At 39.7% G+C, this 22,864-nt stretch overlaps 1 protein-coding gene across 5 annotated transcripts in view; it reads right to left on the bottom strand.

The window, feature by feature from the left end:
- Positions 1-22,864, bottom strand: part of arel1 (apoptosis resistant E3 ubiquitin protein ligase 1) — a 48,188-nt gene that overhangs the window by 19,173 nt on the left and 6,151 nt on the right. For all 5 annotated transcript variants that reach the window (XR_012392915.1, XR_012392916.1, XR_012392917.1 and 2 more), the window contains exons 3-13: positions 17,989-18,157; positions 14,154-14,374; positions 11,502-11,573; positions 9,351-9,577; positions 8,684-8,921; positions 6,664-6,833; positions 6,355-6,535; positions 3,051-3,295; positions 938-1,015; positions 707-848; positions 511-632 (exon numbers count right to left, since the gene is read on the bottom strand). Coding sequence is in view for 1 of the 5 variants with exons in the window: in XM_002663035.8 (XP_002663081.2) it covers positions 511-632; positions 707-848; positions 938-1,015; positions 3,051-3,295; positions 6,355-6,535; positions 6,664-6,833; positions 8,684-8,921; positions 9,351-9,577; positions 11,502-11,573; positions 14,154-14,374; positions 17,989-18,157 (1,865 nt within the window). In the remaining 4 variants the exon portion in view is untranslated. The remainder of the gene's footprint in view (positions 1-510; positions 633-706; positions 849-937; positions 1,016-3,050; positions 3,296-6,354; positions 6,536-6,663; positions 6,834-8,683; positions 8,922-9,350; positions 9,578-11,501; positions 11,574-14,153; positions 14,375-17,988; positions 18,158-22,864) is intronic.

Genomic DNA, 22,864 nt, shown 5'->3' with positions numbered 1-22,864 from the left:
TGAGGGTGTGACCAATCAAAGGGGTGTAGAACTAGACAAGGATCAGAAATTGAGCAGGATATTTATATTTGATTATATTATTTGCTAAATGCTCGTTTTGTTTAAAGTTACAGTTCATATTTCTGACTGTTTGTATTAAATGACAAAATTGTATTACAAATAGTATATAAATATAAATATATTCATACATTTAAATACAAAAAATGTGAAGAAAATATAAAACTGTGTATCGAAAGCACCGTCAATGCACCGTAATATCGAATTGAACCGAATCGATGGCATGATAATCGTAACCGAACCGAACCGTGAGACTAGTGTAGGTTCACAGCTCTAGCAGACAACCACGTGAAAGGTGCAGAGAGCTAGCTGCCAGCCAGTTTCAGAACTATACTTTTATTATTATCTTTATAGTTGTTGTGTTTGCAGTGAACAGGCCTTTACTCCTTCATTGTTGTGTTGTGTAACTTGTTGTATATGGCGCATAAGGAATGATCTGGCAGATTTGCTTACCGACTCCAGCAGAGAGTGCCGACTGATTTTCAGGCTAGTTTTAGTGCGAGGTCTCTTGGAGTGGATGTGCCTTAGCTCCCTTTGAAAAAAGTTCACTTTATCCTGAAAAGTCTCTGATCCTCCTATAAGATGGACACACGATGTAGAAAGGCACCGAACAAACCAATTGGCAGTTATCACTGATAATAACACTAACCAATGTTCTTGTGGAGAAAGCGGATAAAGGTGGCAGCCATTATGTTGCGGTCTTTACAGCTGAGCTCTACTGGAGGCTGGATCCCATCATCTACCACCAGGGTTAAGTATTTATGAACAGGGTCTGGTCCATGGTACGTAAACTAATAATAAAAGAATACAATTCAAATTCATGCATGAGCAATTGGGGGAAATATCAGCTTCTCAAATATCAAGTTTGAAGAAAACAAACCTTGGTTCCGGGACACACACGAAAAGTGAACAGGCGCCAAGGAATAATTTTCAGGTAAAACTCCTTCACAGAAAATTGCTGGAACACAATACAATGAGTTGTTATTCAGAGTAACGACAAGAAGCCTTAAAGCAGGGGTCACCAAACTTGTTCCTGGAGGGCCGGAGCCCTGCAGATTTTAGCTCCAACCCTAATCAAACACACCTGAAGAAGCTAATCAAGGTCTTACCGTACGTTCACACCGAAAGTGGCGAGAGCATCCAAGGTCGCTCTGGCCGCCCTGGCGACAACGATGTCTGCCTTCAGCTCCGGCGGCGAGAGCGTCAAAACTCGCTACATTGATCTCGTACTTAAAGGAGCCGTTGCAGCATATCAGTTACATTCCTGCATAAGACATGTTTTTAGCGTGAAAATGTTGCGCACTTCTTATCAAATTCATACAACAATGGAAGATCAAGTTGCATGTGGTGTGGCTTTGCTCTATTTATCCAAAATGTGTCCATATGTCTGAAATATCCTGAAGCAGCAGTACTGTTTTGTACTGTCACATCGCGTGAGATTCCCGCTTTTTAAAGATAAATTTATATAACATTAATGAACATCAGTAACTCGCCAGTAACTTATTTAATGTATGTTCCTGTAAGAAAACATTGTAAATAATTGGAAATCCGGCGACCGCAATAATCAAACCCTTGGGAACAACTGTGGTCGGAACCAAAGTTCACAGGTCTGTGTTCCCTGAACTGCTATCAAGTGTTGGACGTCTTCATTCTGATTGCTTGCCGCCGAACCGCGTCATAGCACATTACCATAAAGTTGACTTCATTTCAACTCTCCTCGACGCTCACGCCGGCGAAGACGCGCTGCTCCTCGCCGCTTATCGTCGCCTATCGCCGCCGGCTCTCATTGAAAATGAATGACTTCCGGCTACTTTGACGCTCTCGCCGCTTTCGGTGTGAACGTACGGTTACTGGGTATACTTGAAACATCCAGGCAGGTGTGTTAAGGCAAGTTGGAGCTAAACCCTGCAGGGACACCGGCCCTCCAGGACCGAGATTGCTGATCCCTACCTTAAAGGAATAGTTTACCAAAAATGTGGATATGCTTTTATATGCTTTTCTTTTCTGTCAGAACAAGACAGTCAGAGAAGTTTTTAAAATGTATTCTGGCTCTTCCATGCTGTGTAATGGTGTTGCATGGTGACTTTTATTTTGAAGCATCCAAAAGCGCATAAATCGGTTGTCAAACTAACATGTAATGAAAAAACTGTACAAAAGCACGCACATCTCTCTTAATTGGGTGCTCAGCCAAAACCGCAAAAAGTGCAAATTAAATGTAAATCAAAGGCGGCAACACCAAGGCTCCAAAAATACAAATTTATTAAATTAAAAAGGCTGACACAGAGCGAACTGTGTTTCAAACTAACATGTAAAGCATGTCGTATGAAGCTGATCTGTGATTTTGTAAACAAAACAAACAAAAAAAAAAATTCTAGTTTTTAAATTATAAACTTAAATCACTGACTTACGGCAGTAACCGAATGCATGTTACACAACTAATGTATTCGACACATAACATAAGGCACATGTACAGTATGTGACATTGTAACAGTAATATGCTCTATATCATTACACAGCAACACCAAGTCAACTAGTTTTCTTGTTCATCATCTTCCTCTGTAAATGAACTGTGTGGTCCCAGCCACATAATATTTAAAACTACTCTGATTCTGTTCATTCATTTATTCTCTTGTTGCGTAGAAACCTGCTGGATAAGTTGGCGGTTCATTCCGCTGTGGCAACCCCGGATTAATAAAGGGACTAAGCTGACAAAAAAATGAATGAATGAATGAAAACAACAAAGAAAAATCCCAAATATTCCATGATTTAAACCAAATGCAAAAAATCTGGTGATTTAATTGCCTAGAATAGACCTTTTACAACTCTATGCTATCCCAGAATGTCCATGACCTGTGGAGACCCTGTCATACAAACCAAGGACGGCTTCTGGGTAAGTAAATTATAGGGTGATTTTAATTTTTGGGACTTTTCCCTTAAAAAAAAAAATCTAAATCCACAGAAACGCAGCGCTAACCCAATCTAATTTAATTTACCTTTGGTGAGATGTAGCAATAGACCTTTTTTGGTTTCCTGATTTTCTCTGACTGGCCCTCTACAGGGGAGTCATGCTCCTCCTCCTCTTCACCCATGGAGGGCCGTCTCTGCAGGGCTAGTTGAGAAGATGCTAAAATCTGCCAAGGACAACTACTGTAAGTGCCCATGTTGTAGAGGTAGGCCTCAAAGTAGATGCTTATGCCTGGGGTAGACACGTTTTTCTCCACACAGTTCTTCTCATTTTCTAAATAAACAAAGACATGTAGAAAAGGTTACAGTGATGCGCTTCCATTTTTATGGATGCTACACATATGTGTGACTCAAGGGCGTCCTGTCATTCTGAGTTTTAACAGTGCATCCAGAAATTATTTTTCCACATGTTTTATGTTGCAGCCTTATTCCAAAATGAATTAAATTAATTTATTTCCTCAAAATTCTACCCACAATATGCCATAATGTCAACGTAAACAAAGTTTTTGAAATTGTTGCAAATTTATTAAAAATAAAAACCTGAAAAATCAGATGTAAATCAGTATTCACAGCCTTTGCTCAATACTTTGTTGATGCTCCTTTGGCAGCAATTACAGCCTCAAGTCTTTTTGAATATGAAGCCAAAAGCTTGGCACATATGTCTTTAGGAATTCTTGCCCATTCGTCTTTGCAGTACCTCTCAAGCTCTATCAGGTTGGATGGGAAGTGACGGTGTACAGCCATTTTCATTCTCTCCAGAGAAGTTCAATAGGATTTAGGTCTGGGCTCTGGCTGGACCACTCAAGGACATTCACCGAGTTGTTGTGAAGCCACTCTATTGATATTTTGGCGGTGTGCTTTGGGTCATTGTCCTGCTGAAAGATGAACCGTCGCCCCAGTCTGAGGTCAAGAGCACTCTGAAGCAGGTCTTCATTCAGGATGTCTCTGTACATTGCTGCATTCATCTTTCCCTCTATCCTGACTAGTCTTCCAGTTCCAGCTGCTGAAAAACATCTCCACAGCATGATGCTGCCAACACCATGCTTCACTGTAGGGATGGTATTAGCCTGGTGATGAGGGCTGCCTGGTTTTCTCTAAACATAACACCTGGAATTCACTCCAAAGAGTTCAATTTTAGTATCATCAGAACAAGGAATTTTGCTTCCTATTGTCTGAGAGTACTTCAGACGCCTTTTGGTAAATTCCAGGCGGGGAGTGGCTTCCGTCTGGCCACTCTACCATACAGGCCTGATTGGTGGATTGCTGCACAGATGGTTGTCCTTCTGTAAGGTTCTCCTCTCTCCACAGAAGAACGCTGAAGCTCAGACAGAGTGATCATCGGGTTATTGATCACCACCGTGACTAAGGCCCTTCTCCCCCGATCACTCAGCTTAGATGGCCGGCCAGCTCTATGATATTCACAGCTGCTGTATCTGCTGTTTCTGTCCGTTCGCATCCTTCCACCTGGAACACACGACGGCAGCCATATTGCGCCAGACCGCACACCACACACTAGCAGATTGGTGGAGAGGAGATGAAGCCAGTGATGAAGTGATGAAGCCAATTGTGATTTGGGGATGGTTAGAAGGCCATGATGCACAGAGGCCCGTGGGCAAATCTGGCCAGGGGTTAAACCCCTACTCTTTTTCGAAGGACATCCTGGGATTTTTAACGACCACCTGGTCAGGACCTTGGTTTAACGTCTCATCCAAAAGACGGCGCTCACTGAGCAGTATAGAGTCCGCGATGCTATACTGGGGCATCAGGACCCACACAGACCTCAGGTTGGGTGCCCCCTGCTGGCCTCACCAACCACTTTTGGCAGCAACCAAGCTTTCCCATGTGGTCTCCCATCCAGGTACTGACCGGGCACAGCCCTGCTTAGCTTCAGTGGGTGACCATGTGAGAGTTGCAAAGAGCTAGCTGCCGGCTACACATTTGCATATTAACAAATGATGTACTAATGGAAACTAAAAGAGAAAAGACGGAAGCACCAACCTAACTAATTTGGCTTTGGCCAAATTAATAATAATGGTTACAGAAGAAATTGAAAAAGATGGCCATTATGGGCAGCTCTTTATGTGCACAAAATCAACGGACCCGTTCCAAAGGTGCGTTTAAAGGTCATCAGCATATTAAATGCTTGAAACTTCCAACGTTTTTGATTAATAAAACATGAACATTTATAAAGCTGTACTTTGTATTTTACCATCTTTACATAAAATTACAAAAATTAATAACCACGTGTAATGCTGCGTTCACACCAGACACGGCACGCGCATCAAGCGCAAGTGATTCACATGTTAAGTCATTGCAAACGCGCGAATAGATATCCTGCGGCGCGATACGCGCGAATGGCGCGGCGCGAATGACGAGAATTACGCGGTGCGCATGGCGCGAATTAAGCGTTTTGCGCGTTTGACGCGCTTAATACGCGTTTCGCGCGAATCACTCGCATTTGAAAATCTGAACTTCAGCGGACATTCGCGCCGCGTTAACCAATGAGGAGCTTGCTCTTGTGGGGGCGTGATTGTGACGTAACGCCTGTTGTCGGTGTCCCAGGGGAAATCCCCCAGCAGACACCGACAAGAAGTTCATCAAACTGGGCTGGGCTCAGTCAGAAGCACCGCTGAAAACCTCCATCAGCCAGGTTCAGTTTCTGGAGGAGTGTATGAGCTTAAAGAGCTGTATGCACCTCTGAAAGGATGTAGTGGACTCAGACACGGCTCTAAACGTATCGACGCTGTTTATCATCCTTCATAAAGCACATGAACACTGTTATTTTCTTCATAAAATCCATGTTAGCCCGTTAGCTATGAAGCTACAGTCATCGGGCAGACAGAAGCCCTGCCCATCACGCGAATCTGCGTCTGTTCTGAAGTGAATTTGACACGCGAATGAAGCGGGGTTTGACGCGCGAATGAAGTGAGTAACCTCAAATGTTCACGCGGCTATTTACGTGCGAATAGCGCGATGTATCCGCGTGTTCCGCGTCTGGTGTGAACACAGCATTAGATGTTTCTAATGCAGCATCTATAAGGCAGGACGGTACATGTTGCCTGCTGTTATCACTCTCCCATACTTTTTTTCCCTTTGTCTGAAAGCCTTGATTACATTATGATGGAGTTCTTCTTTTATTATTTGATCCAGTTTGGATTGTAAAAAATCAATTTTTTATATTCTCTCATTCACTGGATTTTAAGTTTAAGCAACTGTGACGATTTCCGCTGCTGAGAAACCCAGACATGTGAAGAGTCTATTTCATCTTTGTGCAGTCAAAGCTCTGAAAAGAAGCCATTGTGGGACGACATAAGAACACTAAGTTTAACTCACCGCTGAGTACAATGATGTCAAACTCCCCGTTTCTGAGGGGCTGGTCCCTGTACGAGATGCAGGCTCTAAAGCAGCCTTTCTTCTTGAAAGTAAGCCTCATCAAAACTTGACATTGAGGCTTGTTTGCGGACACTGACGTGCTGTAGAAGTCCTCTGAGCTCTCCTCCTCCACTGTGCCCAACTGTAGGAACAGTTAAAAGAGATCTGAACGGATAATACAGCAAATCCCGCAGTTTCATCAATGCCTAATGCATAAAAATAAACCTCTATATTGAGCAAATTGAAATTCTAAGTACTGAGTGTGCTTACTGGATGGACATGCACGCTGTAGTTGACCTCATCTACGAGTGAGACGGAGTTGCTGGTGGGGTTGCCGTACTCATCCCGAGGCTCGATCTGCAGCGTGTGCTGCTGGCCGTAAGTCAGCACCAGTGTTGAAAAGTGGTAGGCTATCTTTGTTTTGGATGGGACCACTGTACCTGCAACACATATACAGTCGATGTCAGAATTATTAGCCCCCCTGAATTATTTAGCGACCCTGTTTATTTTTAAGCGCCCCAATTTCTGTTTAATGGAGGGAAGATTGTTTCAGCACATTTCTAAGCATAATAGTTTTAAAAACCTATTTCTAATAACTGATTTATTTTATCTTTGCCATGATGACAGTAAATAATATTTTACTTGATATTTTTCTAGACACTTCTATACAGCTTAAAGTGACATTTAAAGGCTTAACTAGGTTAATTAGGTTAACTAGGCAGGTTAGGGTAATTAGGCAAGTTATTCTATATTGATGGTTTGTTCTGTAGACTATCGAAAAAATAATTAGCTTAGAGGGGCTAATAATTTTGTCTCAAAATTGGGTTTTAAAAAATTAAAAACTGCTTTTATTCTAGCCAAATTAAAACAAATGAGACTCTCAAGAAGAAAAAAAATAGTATTAGACATACTGTGAAAATTTCCTTGCTCTGATAAACACCATTTGGGAAAAATTAAAAAACGAAAAAAAAAAAAAAAATCAAAAGGGGGCTAATAATTCTGACTTCAACTGTATATAACTCTTGTCAGGTATCATCTGCATATGTTTATGTCTTTTTGTTGTTGTTGTTGTTGTTTTTTTTTTGTTTTGTTGCATCGCACAGCTTATTGAGCCCCTATTATACACTAAAAAGGGTCGTATTTTGGTTTTAAGGGTCATCAACAACAGGCTGATATGCGTGCAATATCACTATCGTTAATTTTAAAGGTTTACAATCTGTTTTTGCCTTAATATAAACTATTTCATGTTAGTACTCCGGCTTTACTGCAGTCTTCATCTCAATGGACAGTGAATTTACTTAACTAATAACACAAAACATTTAAAAGTTTCAAACACATTACTTTACATGCTGTCATTAATCTGTATATACAGCACGTAGAGCGCTGTATTCTCAAAATATTCTCAAAATAGTTATTTTATTTTTATTTTATTTTTAAAGAAAAATTAAGATGTAGGTTAAATGCAGAGCTTTTCTATAAAAAGGCAAAAAAAACACCTGCAAGTTCTGAAAGAGATCAAACCTAAAGGCTGATTTATACTTCTGCATCAAGCGCACGCGTATGCTTCGACGCAGCCTACGCATTGCCGAATAGCCCTACGCCGTGGCCGTCGCTGACGTGCACCTCTCAAAAAATGTAACTACATCGCATCGACGTGTAGAGCAAGCTCTGTGATTGGTCGGCTTGCTATCGCTGATGAGTCTGAGTGTCACCGAGAGCCGATGGAGCGATTTTTTACAAGTGTGGAGTCCCGTGAAGGAGCTACGGGTGGAAAGTTTTGTTTTGTGTTTACCTCATAGTTAAAGTTGTTGCACGAACGCCAGTTCCTGCCTCAAAATGAGCGAGTTTGAGCCACTTGTACATTCAGGAAGTGTTCAGGAAAAGCAAAACACCAGCGAAGAAACTCGAAACAGAGGAACATTTACACCTCACTGCCAACTAACGTTTCGGAAGTGTTAATGTAGACCTACAAAGAAAGCGCGTAGAAGTATAAATGCACGGCTACGTGCGCTGCATGCGCCGTAGGTTACGCCGGTCACTTGACGCAGAAGTATAAACCAGGCTTTAGCCAAAGAAAAGTAACCCAAAAGTAACTCAAAAGTAATTTAACGCATTACTTTCCATAAACGCAACTAGCTACTTTTTTGGGGGAGTAACTCAAAATAGTAATGCACTATTCTAAAAAGTAACTTTCCTCAACACTGGTCATAATCTTTTGAACCAACGGTGTAACAATTTCAAGAACTATGGTAATTGTGTAAAGTGCGTCAGTAAGGCAGTTGCATTGTACCTGGTTGAAATATCTTGTAGTAAGGACTGTAGGCCACATTCAGTCCTCCGAGTTTGACAGCTACCTCATAGCGTCCAGCCTTCCGCACAGTGAAGGCCACTTTGACGACATTAGACTCAGGCTCTTGAAGGACCTCCTGGGTAACAGGGACTTCTAAGGCCAGCTCTATGTGAGTGATGTTCACCCTCAGTCCCACAGGTCTGTGTGCAGGAAACGGCTGGCCATTTTTGTAGAAAAGCTGAGAGAACATTTCAAAATATCCAATCAATACACAAAGGCTTTATGTGAAAAATAGTATGTGAGCAGAATAGCAGGTCTGAATTCATAGTTATCGGAAAAACAGTAGGCGAGATGAGATTTTACTTGAGGCGAGGTTCTGTGGTGTGCATCTAATGAACGCGATGCAATCCCACATGAGAGAATTCTTAAAGGGAGTGAAGCAACGCAACTGGTAGATGTAGCACATTCGAATTCTATTCATATAACTCACATTCATACAATATAGAAATTACTTTACCAACTTTCAAATTCATATGTAAAACCTTTCTGATGCTGCCAAAATCTCTAGTCATTTTAACGAAGCTTCATAGAGCACCCAATGTGCTACCAATATAAATTTTGAGTTAGCTCGTCAAATATTTTCTGATAAAATCTTGTGATTGGCTACCTGCACTCGGAAACTCATGGTTTGACCCACTTCCTGTGGCTCTTTCCAGTCCCAGGAGACTTTGCAGGAGCGTGGGTCCAAATAATTACCCCGCACATAGTCGTAAATACTGCGGTCTCCATGTCGGGCAGGGTCATCATTCTGTAAGAAGCTGACCACACGAGCAGCAAGCTCGCACAGAAACTTGATGGTAAAGACGAATGCGATGATGGAAACAGTTATTCCACCTAAAGAAATGAACGTTAGTATATGTTAGTACACAACTAACAAAAAAAAACAAAAAGACAAGTGCTATATAAATGTAAGAAATTATTATAACTATTACTCACCTGCAGACCTTAGGTACTAGTAAAATTAGATCAGTTTACCTCTAACCAAATCATCCTGAATGTAGAAGCCCCACGGGGCTGAGTCCTGAGACCCCTGCTCTTCCTACACACAACTGCATGTACTCTCAAAGCTCCATCTTCAATATCATATTTGCAGATAATATTGTGATTCTGAGTCTCACATCCATACAATGAGAATGCATACCTAAATGAGGTTAAATGAATGGTGCCAGAACAGCAGAGCCCCAAAAATAATCAAGGCCTCCAATCACCTTGGTAAAAATCTATTCACCCTGCCATCTAGCAAGCACTTCCATAGTCTGATGGCCAAAACTGAGACTTTAAAAAACTTCTCCTCATAATCTCATTGTATATTGTCCTTTATTTATCAGATGTTTTGATTCAGTTAGTACAGTCCTATTATTTGCTTTATTTACTGTGTATTTTATAAATAATAAACAGCACAATCTACAGAACATATGATTAACTTTTCACTGCTTGTTATTAGGGCTGGGCGATTTGGCAAAAAAAAAATCTAGGTTTTTTATAAAGTTTGACCGATTCACGATTTTGATTTCGATTTTTTTTTTATTGTGTTACTAGTCTTCTCAAAACATTACAACAACATGACTGAAGTAACATTCTCTTTAAAAGTAACTCGAAAAACCATCTGGTTAGGGAACAGTGTATTTTTAATGGCCATGCCATACATAAATTGGTCAAGGTGTAAATAAATGTAAAACAAATTCACGAGTTAAATAGCGTTGCTGAAGATTTAAATAAGAAATATTTGTGTAAATACTGCACTTGCAGGAATACAGAGATATTTTTGCAAGTTTTGCTGAGTCTAGGAAAGATTGGCTGTCAGCTTGGCTTTGGCTTTGTCCTCTTCTGATTGAATGACTGGTTGTAATGCTGCTGCCTTTTTCTTAAAAAGATACAGTGGAAGTAAAGGACTAAACATGGAAACTGTAAAGCCTAATTTAACCCAATGTGTGAAGTTGTGGACGTATAGCAGGAGCAAATACAAGCACCAGATGTGTGTCTAATATAAAACAATATATTTAATCTTTTTTCTTTTTTCCCCTTTTAAATATCGATCATTTGATGCGCTTCGCAGCTCTCTCTCTGTATTATGCTGCCTGATCTGTCTGGCTTTCAACTAGGTCCGCTAAATGCCGTCATGGGGGCGGGTACTTTCATTTTCACTGCTACAGTCCCTCACCTCTGCTTGTGTTCAAACCAAAAGATCGGCACGTTTTTTCTCATGGCAGGTTTTTACGTCCTTCATACATGTTGAGATAGAGTTTATCGACTTGATGAGGGAATGTGTCTTGACAATCCACACAGACGTGACTCAGACTAATGCAACGAGTAAAATCCTACATGACTTCACGCTTTAACAGGCAGTCAAGCAGGTCATACACCAGAAGCGCCGCGACACGGCGCGCACATGACAGTTTAAACTATCATACACCAAACGCGTACATTCGCATGATGTTTAACATGAAACTAAACAGATGGCGCTCTGAGGCGCGGCTGAAATATGAACTGCTTCGTGAATCATGGCTGGCGGCGCCGATGTGTGTATAGAAACCTGTTTAGAATTCTAAAATCCATGGCACTGCATGGTGCTGCGCGGTGCGTCGCCGAGAGGCGCTTCTGGTGTGCTTCCTGCTTCATACAGAGAGTGAACCAAAGCGCATTGTCTTAAAATTCATATTAATCGAAAAAAGAAAAAAAATTGCCCAGCCCTACTTGTTATAAATAAACTAAAAATATTGTGTATATGACATAATCTTGAAACTTAATGGTGACTCACCAATCACGTAAAACATGAGGTCCCTTATCAGAAAGCACAGGGCAATGGTACAGCCAAAGATCAGAGCTCCTGCTGTAAGGTGAGACACACAATAAAAATGTACAAAATTAAAAACAATTGACATGATTGTTACTATTATTATGAAATCATTTTACTCTTATATTTTCAGCTCTCTGTTGCAACAGGCAGAACATTTCATATCAAATAAAACCATAGAAACACAACAAGTAGAAATAAAGTGTGTACACGAGTCTGTAAATGCATTTCAGTGTGGAGTAAATTCAAGCACGTCAAAACGTAATGTTTTTTTCAACTTGATTAATTTACATGCAAGTTCACTTTACAGGGGAAAAAAGTATTTGGCCTACCATTAGACATTTAGCAATGGTATATTGACCATATATAAACCATTTTAATGTCGCTATGTTATTGGCCCATAAACACTTCCTGCTTGTTGTCAAACTATTTCATAACGGCCCATTCACACTGGGCGTCAGCGTCAACGCTTCCTATTGACTTTGAAAGGGTGACATCAGGCGTTGCCGAACTGCATTGTGGATCCGTTGGCGTTGCTTCAGAGGCGTTGCTCACTACAGAAGTTGGGACTAGCTCAACTTTTCAAGCGCCGACAGAAGCGTCAGCCAATCAGATCGCTTTATGCAAATGCACCAGCTAGACAGTGGCCTATTGCTGACTGAATTTCATTGGCTGAGGCTGCTATGACGATCACGTCAGCCTCAACTTCAGACACGCCTTCAATCAAGCGTTAACGCTGAAGCCCCGTGTGAATGGGACGTAACTGTATCAAGAGGCAATTTAATCATATCTTAACATTATTTATCAATATGTGGACTTTTTTGGATTAACAGAAGCTATGGAAATTAAAAATGTAAATTTTTAATGTTAAATAAAAAATTTCCTAAGAGGAAATACAAAAGGGCCATTGTTACTGTTTACATCCCTCAAAACTGTCTATAACAATCTCTTGGCCTCCACTAGAACAGTGAAATCACATTTGGAGAGAAACACAGCTGATAAAACACTCAAATCTAAAGCAAACTTGGAGATCTGCTAAAAAAAAAACCTGGTATACGTCTCCCCAAAAGAGTAAGGGTTAGGGTTAGAGTGTGCTCAGTGTCTAAGGAAGTCACAATAAATACAAAATGTTTCAATTTTGTGCACATATTTCTTGTACTTTCTGTTTGTATCCTACAACATCCTTGTTGTGTTTGCTAAAACACCAGAGCTGGTGGTGGCTTTGACTTTTGCACAGTATTGCATTACAATGTAAGCTGATACTGCAGTTTTTTGCAAGCTTTTCAAATGTATTGTTCAACACGAGAGCATCAGTTAGGTCAGGCACTGATGCTGAGTCATGAGGGCAGGCTCGCTCTCCTATTCAAATGAAGCTTCCAAAATAACCAAGCAAATATTTAGCGTTCAAGTCCAGAACAAATCAAGAACTTTAAAAAAAAAAAATAGAAAATACTTTGTTCACTACTCTATGACTAGGGATGGGTCATGAAAAAAATAATAATAATAAAAATAAATAAATAAAAATTAACCGTTTTGTTCTTATCACGATTTTGGGGGGCCGTATGCCATTATATTTTTCACATCAGTTGCAGGCCGAAGGGAGGAGAAGGGGGCCAGCAGTTTGAGACCTCTGCTGTGAATGGTAGATTATAAGGCTATGTATTTTATGCTGATGTATGGTCTAAGTCAGTGTTTCTCAACTGGTGGGTCGCGACCCACTAACACTTTCAGTGGGTCGCAGAGTGTGTGGTCAAAAAAAACAACAAAAGTTAAATTTTTTACTTATTTTGACTTTTATTTTGAAATGCGTGCACGGCAACCCTACCGTTTGACATGTGAAATATCATTTAATTAAAGCAACAAATATATTAAATCGCAAGTACGCCCCCAAATATGTAAAGTATGGATTCACATATATTGATGACAAAAAAAAGACTCAAAGCCTCAGTGTGTCATAAGCAGTGAGGTGCTCTCACAAGAGAGCACGAGACCTTCTAAATTAAAACGACATTTAGAAACCAGACAACATGCTTTATTAACTGTTTAGTTTATGGTAACTAAACATTTCCTTTCCCTAACCACTGTTTACAGTATTTGTCGTTTTTACTTAACGTAATATTTCCATAATTTAATGCATTTTGTTGAAGGACAGCAATACAATATTGTTTATTTGTGAGTCTTGGTGATGTTCTTATGGTTTATCTGTCACTACTTGTGTATGGTAACAAATAAATACAAATTAATTATAATTTGTAAAATTGTATTATAGTTCCTAAACATTTGGGTTGCGGCTTGATGGCCATGTAAAAATGTGGGTCCCATTGCCAAACCAGTTGAGAACCCCTGCTCTAAGTATTACAATAGGGATTTTTTTTTTTTACAATGTAAACTTAATCAAACCAAAAACCAAACCTTAATCAAACCACAGAACAGTGATACAAACCGAATGGATGATTTTGTGAACTGTCCCACACATCTCTAAATATATTGATATAATATGAATATGATAATTATGATTAATCTGTATGCAGTTTCAGCACTAATCTTTAAAGTGATAGCTCACCCAGCCCTATCCTCAATTTGAAATAAAGGTAACTTCAACAGTAAAACCCATACCGAAAGACCACTTCTCATTCAGCCTCCTCTCAGCAAGGCTGTGCACCAGCTGGACCTCGTAATCTTGATCTCTGCTTCCCTTTGAAGCCTGGAGAACCCTAACGCCTGTGGACAGTTTGATGTAATCCTCGTAGTAATAGCCCCACGCTGCCAGAGAGAGCTGAAGTTGGCTGTCAAACTGGGCTAGATCATCCAAATTAGTGCATCCCAAAGTCTTCAAACTGCCAAAACACAAAGAACAAGAGCCATTATATATTCACTCAAGACGCTCCTGATGTTCTCTGACATTTATAACCCAGTGATGTTCAACCTGTGGCTGTGATGGTATTGGTGAGTGCCAGCTGTTATCAATACAAGTAACATTGGTAATATACGAAAAAATGCCTAGTCATAAGTTAATGTATTATGTCCAGTGTTGGGAGTAATGCATTACAAGTAACGCGAGTTACGTCATAATATTACTTTTCTAACGCTCCATTCGCACAGGGCGTCAGCATCAACGCTTCCCATTCACTTTGAATAGGGGCCGTCAGGCATTGCCAAACTGCATTGTGCATCCGTCGGCGTCGCTTCAGAGGTGTTGCTTGCAGCAGAAGTTGGGACCAGCTCAACTTTTTAAGCGCTGATGGAAGCTTCAGCCAATCAGATCGCTGTATGCAAATACACCAGTTAGACAGTGGCCTATTGCTGACTGAATTTCATTGGCTGACGCTGCTATGATGATCGCGTTAGCCTAATTTCAGACACGCCTTTAGTCAAGCATTGACGCTGAAACCCCATGTAAATGGGCTGTAAGTAACGAATAAAGTAACGCATTACTTTTAAAAAGTAAACAATAATATTTAAGTTACTTTTTAAAACATGTAAAAAATAAATTGCTAAATAAAAAGAACGTAGTCACGTTGAATTCCGCATGCAATGAGAATACGCAGGAACAGAGAGAAAGGAAGATGGCAGAATCGGACATTTCTGCAATGGAAATGTTCTCGTTATTTTAAACACTTGGAGGAAAAGGAAAAGAGGATTATCTAAATGAGCAGTAGTTTTACTTCACTAATAAGACCAAAAGTAGCAAATGCATTTCTTTAAACTTTCATTAATCTGCATATACAGGTTGTATAGCACTGGGATCAGGAAACTCTCAGAAGATAACATTATCCTACATTCATTTTTTGATGAGTTTTTTAAGGTAAATGAAGGTTATACAGTGTGCTGTTAATTGTAGAGTGCTGTATTTAAAAAAAGAAAAGAAAAGGAGAACCCCCATGCAAGTTCTGAAAGAGATCAAGCCTCAGCCAGGTCAGAAAAAGTAATGCAAAACTAACTCAAAAGTAACGTATCGCATTACTTACCATAAAAAAAGTAACTAGTTACTTTTTTGAGGAGTAACTCATTGTTCAAATGCATTAATAAAGTAACTTTTCCAACACTGATTATGGCTATTATGATCATGGTTTCTGCAGGTTTAAAGTCAAATTTAAGACTTTAAGACATTTTTAAGAATATTATGAACAAAATTTCAGATTTAGTGGTAAACACTAAGGATTTTTTTCTACTGGCCTGTTTGGGCCATAGATTAGAATTTTACTTGCTTCATCAAATAAATTCTAATTTAGTTATTTCTGAGCCACATTTTTAAAATAATGTGTCAAAACAAGCAAACTAGTTGTATACAGGTACTTTTTTTCAAAAATGTGTCTTTTTTTTTCAAAATGACACATTTTAAAACTATAACAAACTAAATGTGTGTCCACGACAATGTTATTTTAAGGAATATCTGGTGAATGGAGTTAAAAATTGTTCAAAGTTCTATTGCGATGGATTGTTAGTGATTGAATGGGTGTTGGGCCATTTATAGGAGTAGTTGAGTAAGTTTATATTAAATGAATACCTGTTTGAAATGAAACCTACAAGATAATATTGGAGTTAATTTAAGGGTTTTTAAAGACCTGTGGACACCTTATATGATGTTTACGAGTCAAGAAATAAATAATAAAGTACTATGTGTTCACTATTTGATTGGTTTAATAACAATATTTTCATTTAAAACATAATTTGTGCAGAATATTAGGGCTGCTCGATTTTGAAAAAAATCATAATCACGATTATTTTGGTCGTAATTGTAATCAAGATCATTTAAAAAACGATTATTAGTTGTAGTCAAACTGATTAGCGCTTTTTTTTTTAAATAAATGTTTCCCAAATGATGTTTAACAAAGCAAGGAATTTTAACAGTATTTCTTCTAATATTTTTTTCTCCTGGAGAAAGGCTTATTTGATTTATTTTAGCTAGAATAAAAGCAAGTTTAAATATTTTGAAACCCATTTTAAGGTCAATAGTAGTCCCCTTAAGAAATATATTTTTGATTGTCTGCAGAAGAAACTACTGTTATACAATGACTTGCCTAATTACCCTAGTTAAGCCCTTGAATTGCACTTTAATCTGAATGCTTGTATTTTAAAAAACATCTAGTAAAATATTATGTACTGTCATCAAAGGAAAGATAAAAGAAATCAGTAATTAGAAATGAAATATCAAAACTATTATGTTCAGAATTAAGTAAAAAAAAAAAACTTATTTTCATTAAACAGAAATTGGAGGAAAAGGGTTGCTAATATTCAGGAGGGCTAATAATTCTGACTTCAACTGTATATATACACAGTTATTTTCCACCCTGCAAAGGAAAGAGATATAAATAGAATAGAATAAAAATATGAAACAAACTGTGCTTTAAGCATCTTCACCCTAAGAAAAACACTCTACAAAAATCCTTCAGTCAAGATTAGTGAGGGATTATCTCATTGTTTGGTTAATGATAAAACAGGCGGCAGCAGGAATATTGCGCGGTCACTTTAATGGTTTCTCTTTCACGTGTCTTTTGATTCTCAACTCGTTTGTTTATTACACAAATGAGGGTTAATATGAATAATCCCTAATCACCACGTTTTGACACCTATTTGACCATTAAAGTGCTCACATTAAGATGACTTTAGATGTCTGCACTCCTCTGCTCGTCTCAGTGTGCGAATGAGACAGAATGCAGACCGGCCGCATGCTTCTGACTGACACAAGTTGGTTTTGGTTTTTCAAAATCGTTAAAAGCCAAAATCGAATTCGGATTTTCGATTAATTGCACAGCCCTACTGAATATGTGATCGCGGGTCCAGTGCTCCAGTTCTCTGCTGGTTTTGACTGCTCGTATGACCTACAGACTTGCAGAACCTGATGTATCCGGGACAAGAGTTGATAAGCAAAATAATACTTATAGTAACATAAGATGGTGTGAGCGTTAGAATTGTGGGTTCCTTAAAAGCCGCTTAAATGATTGTATAAAATTATCCACAGGGCTGCAAAATGTACATTTTTTAATCAATTTAAAAAGGTAAGTAAATTGGTTTTGATGGTTTCTCCTATAGCGGAACTATTTTGAGACGTTTCAGACGTCACTATAGTTATAATCAACATGGTCACATTGTTATTTTCTAGATAAGCAACAAATATTGTCTTTTTGTCAGAAATTATAAGTAATAATTAAGAGCATTCTTTTTATCGTAAAAATAGTCAATGAGGTAAGCAAATTAATCCTATTTTAAAGCGAAAACTAGATTATTTTGCTTGTTTTAAGGAAAAACTCAATTTTGACTTATTATTTCTGAAAAATGCATTACTCGTCTAGAAAATGCTTCTCAATTAAAGGATTTTGACATAGAAACGAGACAAACACTCAAACTACAAAGTAAGAAATGCATTTCTTGCAATGTATGAAGCCATCCCTACCTGCTAGAATGTAGATGAACAGTTCAGGTAGGTGCGATGATGTGCATGTGAACTCACGTGTGATAGTAATGCTCCAGGCTCTGAGAACAAAGCCACTCCTGAAAGGCAAAGTCTCTGAGCAGCTGCACGTGGGCTTCGATGATCTCCCTCCAGTGACGCTTTTCCTTTACCACTTCCTCCAGTCGGGACAGCACGCATAAACTCAGCTCCTCCAGGGTCTGAACATCTAGACACACAGCAACAGACAGACTAAAGAACACTGGAGGATGAGGTGACCTGGCGACGGTGCAAGCTCTCCAAAGTGTTACGTTATAAAAACTATGAGGAACAAGTTAGCACAAAGTCCAAGGTTCACATGTACTGTATACAGTGCATTCCACTTAAATTGGCACCCTTGGAAATGTGAGCAAACAGTGGCAGAAAGGAGTGTTTGCGGGATCAATCAAAATGATATGTTAAAATAGAAATGCCATTTTTATCATTGAAAATATGCTAACAATATTAGTCTACTGAAAAAAAAAATTATTAGATAATTACATTTACTTTGTACTAAAAATTTACAATACACATCTGACTTATGTTTGCTTTTACATTCTTTTATTTTTTGAAAAAGTTTGTAACAAATAAACTAGTAATATTAATAATAATAATCATCTCTATTTACTTAATAAGAATAATAATGTAAAATAATTTCAAATGTATGTCAGCATTATAAAATAGTATCTGCAGTGTTGTAAAATCTGTTTAACCCTACAGTTTTGTGATACTATGTCACACTCACGCTCAGATTCGTTGCTGAATGACCCATCAAGAGTGCTCTCTTCCGCCGACGTTGATTCTAAATGCTGAATCGGGCACTAATGAGCTCCACCATTAACCCGACGAGAGGCGACATGCGGAACACACCAAAACCAACCAGCCAGACTGAAGAAGCCCAATGGCCAAATATCAGCTTGGTGTGTCCCGGCCTTAAAGGGCCATGAAACCTCGTTTCAGCAGGGTGTTTGCACACCTCTACTTTGGAAAAAGTCAGGAAAAGTGGGCGTGTCCAGCTCTGTTTAGGGGGGAGTGTCGGAGGAACTAAAGAGGGATGGTGTGGGAGTGTCTATTTGGGCACGCGCAAGTTTCAGTCAAAATACACACACACAGTAGAAAGTGATGGTGTTTAACCTACATGGACATCTGTAGTGTAATTATTTGCCAGATTATTAAATGGTGGACTTTAACTGCAGTTTTGCTCTTTCATTCAGGGAATTCATTCATGTCCCTCGCGACAAAAGAGATATTTGATTAGAGGAGCTGCTCTAAGCGTGTATTTTTCATGTAATGTTTGATACCGCACGGCGAATGAGAGAAAAAAAAAAACTCCGCATTTCCCGGAAACTTAGATGCACACGGCAGGTAGTGTCAGAAAGCCGCGTGTGTTATTCCGGTCACAAAATGCAGTTAAAAACCCTACACGAGGTTAGAGTTTGGTTGTGGTGCTAACATGTTACGGTGCAATAGTTAACTTAGTTCGATACGAACAAACTGATTAAACAAAGAGCACTGCTCGCTCACTTACCAAATCTGTAGAGACAGGACAATCACCAGCAACTAGAGCCGCGTCTTTATGAAGAGAATACTACAAGCAATTACAGATCTCAGCGTTTGCAGATAAGAACAGCTCTCAGGTAAACAATGTTCCTCCTTAGACACGTAAGTTATTGTTGTCGAGCGTCGCGTACACTGTTAATCCACACGTGAGTCTGAGCTCTCACAGAGAGAAAATGAAAACGAAACTTAACGGCAGCAAACTATAAAAGCAACACTTCACGCTTGTTTTGCCAACACAACGTGGCGTCTATGTCGTGTAAACACAGTAATGAATATTAATGAAGTTGCACAATAGAGCGCGCTGATTGGTTTGAACCAAGCCTTACTCATGCATTAATGCATCACACTGTAAGACGTAATACGACACACTCTGGCACAGACGCCCAGTCTGCACGCTGGAATACAGGCTATTATGTCATGACCGTGACGCAGCTTCAAAAATTCGTTTCAAACCAGAAGTACGAATTTGCTTGAAATAACGCAAAAACAACCAATTTACACTTTTTAGTGAAATATAGGTGTCTTAATAGTGTTTTTAGCAGTGTGGGACACATATACGACTGTCAACAGCTCAAAAAATGTGTTTTGGTGTTTCGTGACCCTTTAACGGTAATGGTTGTGCTAACAGGGCTGGACTAGAATATTTGATTGTTCAAATATTTTAGATTTTTGATTATGAATTTTTAGTCTAGAATATTTTTTCCCCAAATACCGCTTCTTTTACTGTTAAACTGAACAGTCGCATCATTGATGATGTAAGCATGCTCAGGTCCGGTAGGTAAAAATGCAATGTGAGTGCAGGCCGAGAGAGAGAGGGGATGGGGGACAATCACGCTTTGGGATCGTTTAAGGCAACTGTACCTAATCTGAGTGCGCCCTGAAACAGATTAGCAACGTATATGAATCTAATCGCTCAAACCACTTCAGGAAGTGGTCTGGGATGCATTGCAGATGAAACTGGACATATCCAAGGTCCTGTCCACATTAACACGAGTATTTTCAAAACCGCAGTTTTTTTCTCAACATGTTTGGCTGTTTCTCCACACAAAAGCTCACTATCAGATGACTGAAACCGAAAGTTTATAAAAAACTCAGGCCAAAGTAAAGATTTTCCAAAACTCCACGTACAGTGTGGTCATGTGGCCAGTAAAACCAGAGTTTTTGTCTCATGACATCAGCGTGTGCTGTTTTCTCTTTTCTGGTTGGACAACACAGCTGGGTTCACACCAAATGCAGAAGTCACAATTAAAGAATAGAGTCAGATACCCTTAACACTTATGAATATACTGGACACTAGTGTTTCTCAACCACATGCCTAGTGGACCACCAGGGGCCTCATGTACGAAGACTTGCGTGGAAATCTTACTAAAACATTGCGTACACACAAAGCTGTAAATGTGCGTACGCAGAAAAAAATTCAGATGTATGAAACACTGCGTACGCCGAGTCTCACGCATATTCTTTTGTACATCCGAATGAACGTGAAACTGAGCGCAACATGCACGAGCACAAAACCCCTCCCTGCCTCCTCCCCCGTACGAATATGCTAATGACTATGCTAATGGCAAAACCCAACGAAAAAGCAATGGCAAAAGCAAGCAAAAAGAGAAACTTTGAACAGAATGTGAATTGGAGGTGCTGCTTTCGGAGGTAGATCGGAGAAAAGCGGTGTTATTTGCAAGTTTGTTCTCCGGAATTAACAACAAAAGAAAAAAATAGAGTGGGAGAGTTTAGCTGATGCGGTTGACACAGTTGGGTCTGAACATCGCACTGAGTGCATTTTAAAAAAAAATAGTCTGGTTTATATCTGTAAACTGTTGCAGCACTCTGAACAGTCTCAGTGGCGCGCTCGTAAGACGCATGTGATCATGTTTTGACACGTTCGAGCATGAACTCGGCTCGAATCCAGCGCCTGATGAACTCTATCTTCTTTTTTCCCCCCCGCTACATATCATATTTTGCCTACTATTTATCACGAGAAAGACTAGTAGGAATCATTAATAAGTTTGTGCATCATATTTTATTTGCACATTTATTGAATGGAAATGTTTCTGATTCACGCTTGCAAATTCATCTTCAGATAGTGTCTTTATAGCAATGTGCGTGCAGTAGATCGCTCAGATTACATTGGGGAAACAGGCGACCGCTGCAAATTGTGCTTTAATGTTTAGCTGGTCAACTGTATGGTATGGAAATCTTACATACCTACTATATGAACCCGTCTCATACAGCTGCCATTGCAAGACTCAGACACTTTGTAGAGAGGAATTTAACACAACTGCCTCTAGGAGTCGCCAATGGAAATAAAACAGACACGCACAAAAAATGTGCGTACGCCTGCCAAAAAGCTGCCGTGAACCTGCGCACATTCCCACTTTCAGTTCATTGTTAGTAAATCCAAACGTGAGCGATTCTGAGCGTGAAACCTTGCGTACGCAATGTTTTTGTGCGTACGCAGCGTTGATACATGAGGCCCCAGCTCTGCACATTTCACATGTCTACTTAACCCAGGGGTGTCCAAGCTCGGTCCTGGAGGGCCAGAGTCCTGCAGATTTTAGCTCCAACTTGCCTCAACACACCAGCAAGGATGTTTCTAGAGAGCCTAGTAAGAGCTTGATTAGCTAGCCCAGGTATGTCTGATTGGGGTTAGAACTGAACTTTGCAGGACACCCTCCAGTTCAGAGCTTGGACATACCTGCCTTAAAGGGTCACGAAACACCAAAACACATTTTTTGAGCTGTTGACAGTCGTATATGTGTCCCACACTGCTAAAAACACTATTAAGACACCTATATTTCACTAAAAAGTGTAAATTGGTTGTTTTTGCGTTATTTCCAGCAAATTCGTACTTCCGGTTTGAAACGAATTTTTGAAGCTGCGTCACGGCCATGACAAAATAGCCTGTATTCCAGCGTGCAGACTGGACGCCTGTGCCAGAGTGTGTCTTATTACGTCTTACAGTGTGTTGCATTAATGCATGAGTAAGGCTTGGTTCAAACCAATCAGCGCGCTCTATTGTGCAACTTCATTAATATTCATTGCTGTCAGAGTGTTGACGGCAGAGACGACACGTTGTGTTGGCAAAACAAGCGTGAAGTGTTGCTTTTATAGTTTGCTGCCGTTAAGTTTTGTTTTCATTTTCTCTCTGTGAGAGCTCAGACTCACGTGTGGATTAACAGTGTACGCGACGTACGACAACAATAACTTACGTGTCTAAGGAGGAACATTGTTTACCTGAGAGCTGTTCTTATCTGCAAACGCTGAGATCCGGATTCGCTTGTAGTCTCCTCTAAATAAAGATGCGGCTCTAGTTGCTGGTGATTGTCCTGTCTCTACA

Source organism: Danio rerio, chromosome 17 (assembly GCF_049306965.1).
Source record: "Danio rerio strain Tuebingen ecotype United States chromosome 17, GRCz12tu, whole genome shotgun sequence".
NCBI lineage: Eukaryota > Metazoa > Chordata > Actinopteri > Cypriniformes > Danionidae > Danio > Danio rerio.
This window is presented reverse-complemented; position numbering and strand designations above follow the sequence as displayed.